This window comes from Phytophthora infestans, genomic scaffold (assembly GCF_000142945.1).
Source record: "Phytophthora infestans T30-4 supercont1.12 genomic scaffold, whole genome shotgun sequence".
Lineage (NCBI taxonomy): Eukaryota > Oomycota > Peronosporomycetes > Peronosporales > Peronosporaceae > Phytophthora > Phytophthora infestans.
Window position 1 is genome coordinate 2,019,946 of NW_003303747.1, and position 2,749 is coordinate 2,022,694.

The following is a 2,749-nucleotide window of genomic DNA, read 5'->3' on the forward strand; positions in this document are numbered from 1 at the left end:
AGCTCAGCCGAACCAAACTCGGCGGAGCCTCGGAAGTGATCTGACTTGGTTAGTCAGAACCGAGTGGAAGCGACCCACTCGTCTGTCCCGGAAGGGCCGGACCGCGAGGGGACCACCCTCTGCGCAGGCCATACAGCCGCCGACCTAACTCGGCGATTCGTTGTGGTTTGTGTAAGGAATCCACATCTGACGGTATTTGTGTGTTCTACTACACCACATTATACAAAAAGCGCATGCGCAAGTACGGCAACAGGTTGTAGAGGCAGTTATCCCACGAGGCACCACTAAGCAGGATTTCGGGTATGGCAATGCACCACACTCCGCACGAGCTGCCGTCCTTTTGTTTGCAGCACTCCACTTTCTCAAAATTCAGCATGTCTTCCATATGTAGAAGCCCCTCGATAGCGGAACGTACGCTACGCTCGACGATAGTGTAACTGTGTTGGCTCTGTAGGGGGTCGAACACGAAGCAGACACCCTTGTTCGTTTTAAGCTGGATGTGTCGGTCCACTAGGAATGCAACCCAATGATTCCCCACGTTGACAATTCCAATGACACGCTGGTATTGCGGATTCCCAGCTTCAAACCCTCCCGCCACCCGTTTGCGTTGCTCTGGACTAACAAATGCGTGAAAACTGGGGCTAACAAACCCCACATCTGGGTATTTATCACGAAGAACCATCATGGAAACCAGGATAGACGTCCTATGAAGCCACAAGTTTTTGCACAAGTCCAGTAGCTGATGCCCCGCGACAAACTAACCAGGAGCTCGATTGACTCCTAAGGTGAGAGTTTCCACGTAGTTTTTGTGCTCATTCTGTTTGTACATTTTTAAAATTTGGTTAGCTACAGTCTACGTTCGGTTAGTTTGAAGGACCACACAATACCTTTGTGACGCTGCGTGCATATGAAAATGGTTTGCGAATGTCAGATACACGCCATTCCACATCGTCGATCCAGCGCATCGTCCGCATGACGAGGGTGAAGTGATTGCGAGCTTCAATAACACTGGCCATGCCATCGAGCTGGTCGAACATTGCAAATCCGTTGTCAGGCCAATAAGCTAGCAGGTCATTATCGTCTCTTATCTTGATTGCTTCGATAGCTTTCATGATCTTGTTCATCTGGGGGATGGATTTCACGACGGGGATGTCTTCGTCGACCGCGTGCGACCTCACGGATAACTTGCCACGCACCTCAACGGTAGGAATTACTAGAGTGTCTAGCATCGGTTTTGTGTAGAACATCAGGGCCCTCGTTTAGTCCACTTGGCCTCCCTCCTACGCGGTTAAACTCTGCAATGTACTGCTCTTCAGCGTATTCTTGTAGAATAATAAGCGTCGTCACAAGCTGATCGATTGTAAAGATACATCTTTTATCATCCCCCACTTTGACTCGATACGGTTATTAGTGTTGTTCGTCAGGTGCGGGACATTTCTGCGCTTGTACGACCCCAATGGTCCTGCGACTTATCTTAATTTTCTGTGAAAGTCTTGAATAGAGAATGATTCTCTTTACCGCCGAGCACCTGGAGCATGGCGCCTTTTGAATCCTCGTAATCCTCCTCCGACTTTGCATAGACCAGAAGACTCATTAGAGCCTTCACTTCCTTGCTCACAGGCTTTGCCATACGGGCTGCTTGCTTCTTCAGCCACGTCAACAGATGTCATTGACAGATAAGCTGAGTGGCCTGCGGAATTATCTCGCGCAGGACATCCTTTTCATGGGCAGCTTTGTCGGTCAAAATGACGCATATCTTGTGCGGATCTGAATTGTTTTTCTTGAATATGTCCACCACCTTGCGCAAACTAACCTTACGCTCGCTTTTCACGAGTGCATTGTGGACGTATTGACTCTACACGAAAATGATACATCATATATATTCTTAGAGACTCCTCAATTATACATTACGTAAGGCGCTACAGCCATGCTTTCCTGAAAACATCGTGCACCACGAAGCTAAACAGCTTGTACCGATTCACGTTAGTGTCATGGGTTGAGTCCACCATCACAACCCCGGAAAATGCCGAGAACAGACGCTTAATCTTCGAAGTCTGGAATGTGACGACACGAGCAATATCGTCTTCGCTGGCCACATTAACCTCGGCGGTGTTTCCAGCATTTTAGCTGCAGAGCTCATCCAAGAGGGCGAAGGCTCTTTCTGCATCCGTCTGGTTGCTGCTTTGCTTGCAGCGAATTCTCTGAATCATGTTGTGTACATCCTTCAGCGTCGTCTTTCTTCCTACAAATCAAACCATAAATACCAAATTTACCCTCTTTAAAACTGAAATCACACCAAAATGTTTTTTAAATTTACCTGTGTGCTCGCGAAGGTATTGCAGAATCCCTTTGACGTTGGCACCAGCTTTGTGGAGGACCTCGCCATCGTTGGTCAGGTGCACATCTTTCACAGCTCGATTTTCAGCATAGCTCTCCCAAAGCTCCTTGGTGAGACGATGGTTGTGTACACCGGACGCAGACATTTTCAGCTCCCAGTCTTCAAACGAAGTCGCCGTAACACGCGCGTTTAACTTTGCACTACACTTGGTGTCTCGAACCTATCGATGTTTGCGCGTTCCCTTGCCACGTGCCTTGTATTCCTGGCCGTGGATACACTTAAAAGTGATGGAGTAGTGTTCCCAGTAGGTTGGAATCAAATTCACTGCCTTCCTAGCACGCTTGCCGGCGGCTTCAGAATCGTTCGTCATCTGGTTGTTTCGGATCTTCACTGACGTACTCGACCGCTTCA

At 48.5% G+C, this 2,749-nt stretch overlaps 1 protein-coding gene across 1 annotated transcript; it reads right to left on the reverse strand.

Annotated features, from left to right (window-relative positions):
* Positions 1–2,123: 2,123 nt before the first annotated feature.
* On the reverse strand, positions 2,124–2,483 carry PITG_08063 (uncharacterized protein; the record flags this gene model as incomplete). The annotated part of the gene is made up of 2 exons (XM_002904204.1): positions 2,124–2,242; positions 2,318–2,483. The coding sequence occupies 2 exons, from the start codon at positions 2,481–2,483 to the stop codon at positions 2,124–2,126; spliced, it is 285 nt and encodes a 94-aa protein (XP_002904250.1).
* Between the last annotated feature and the right edge of the window lie 266 nt (positions 2,484–2,749).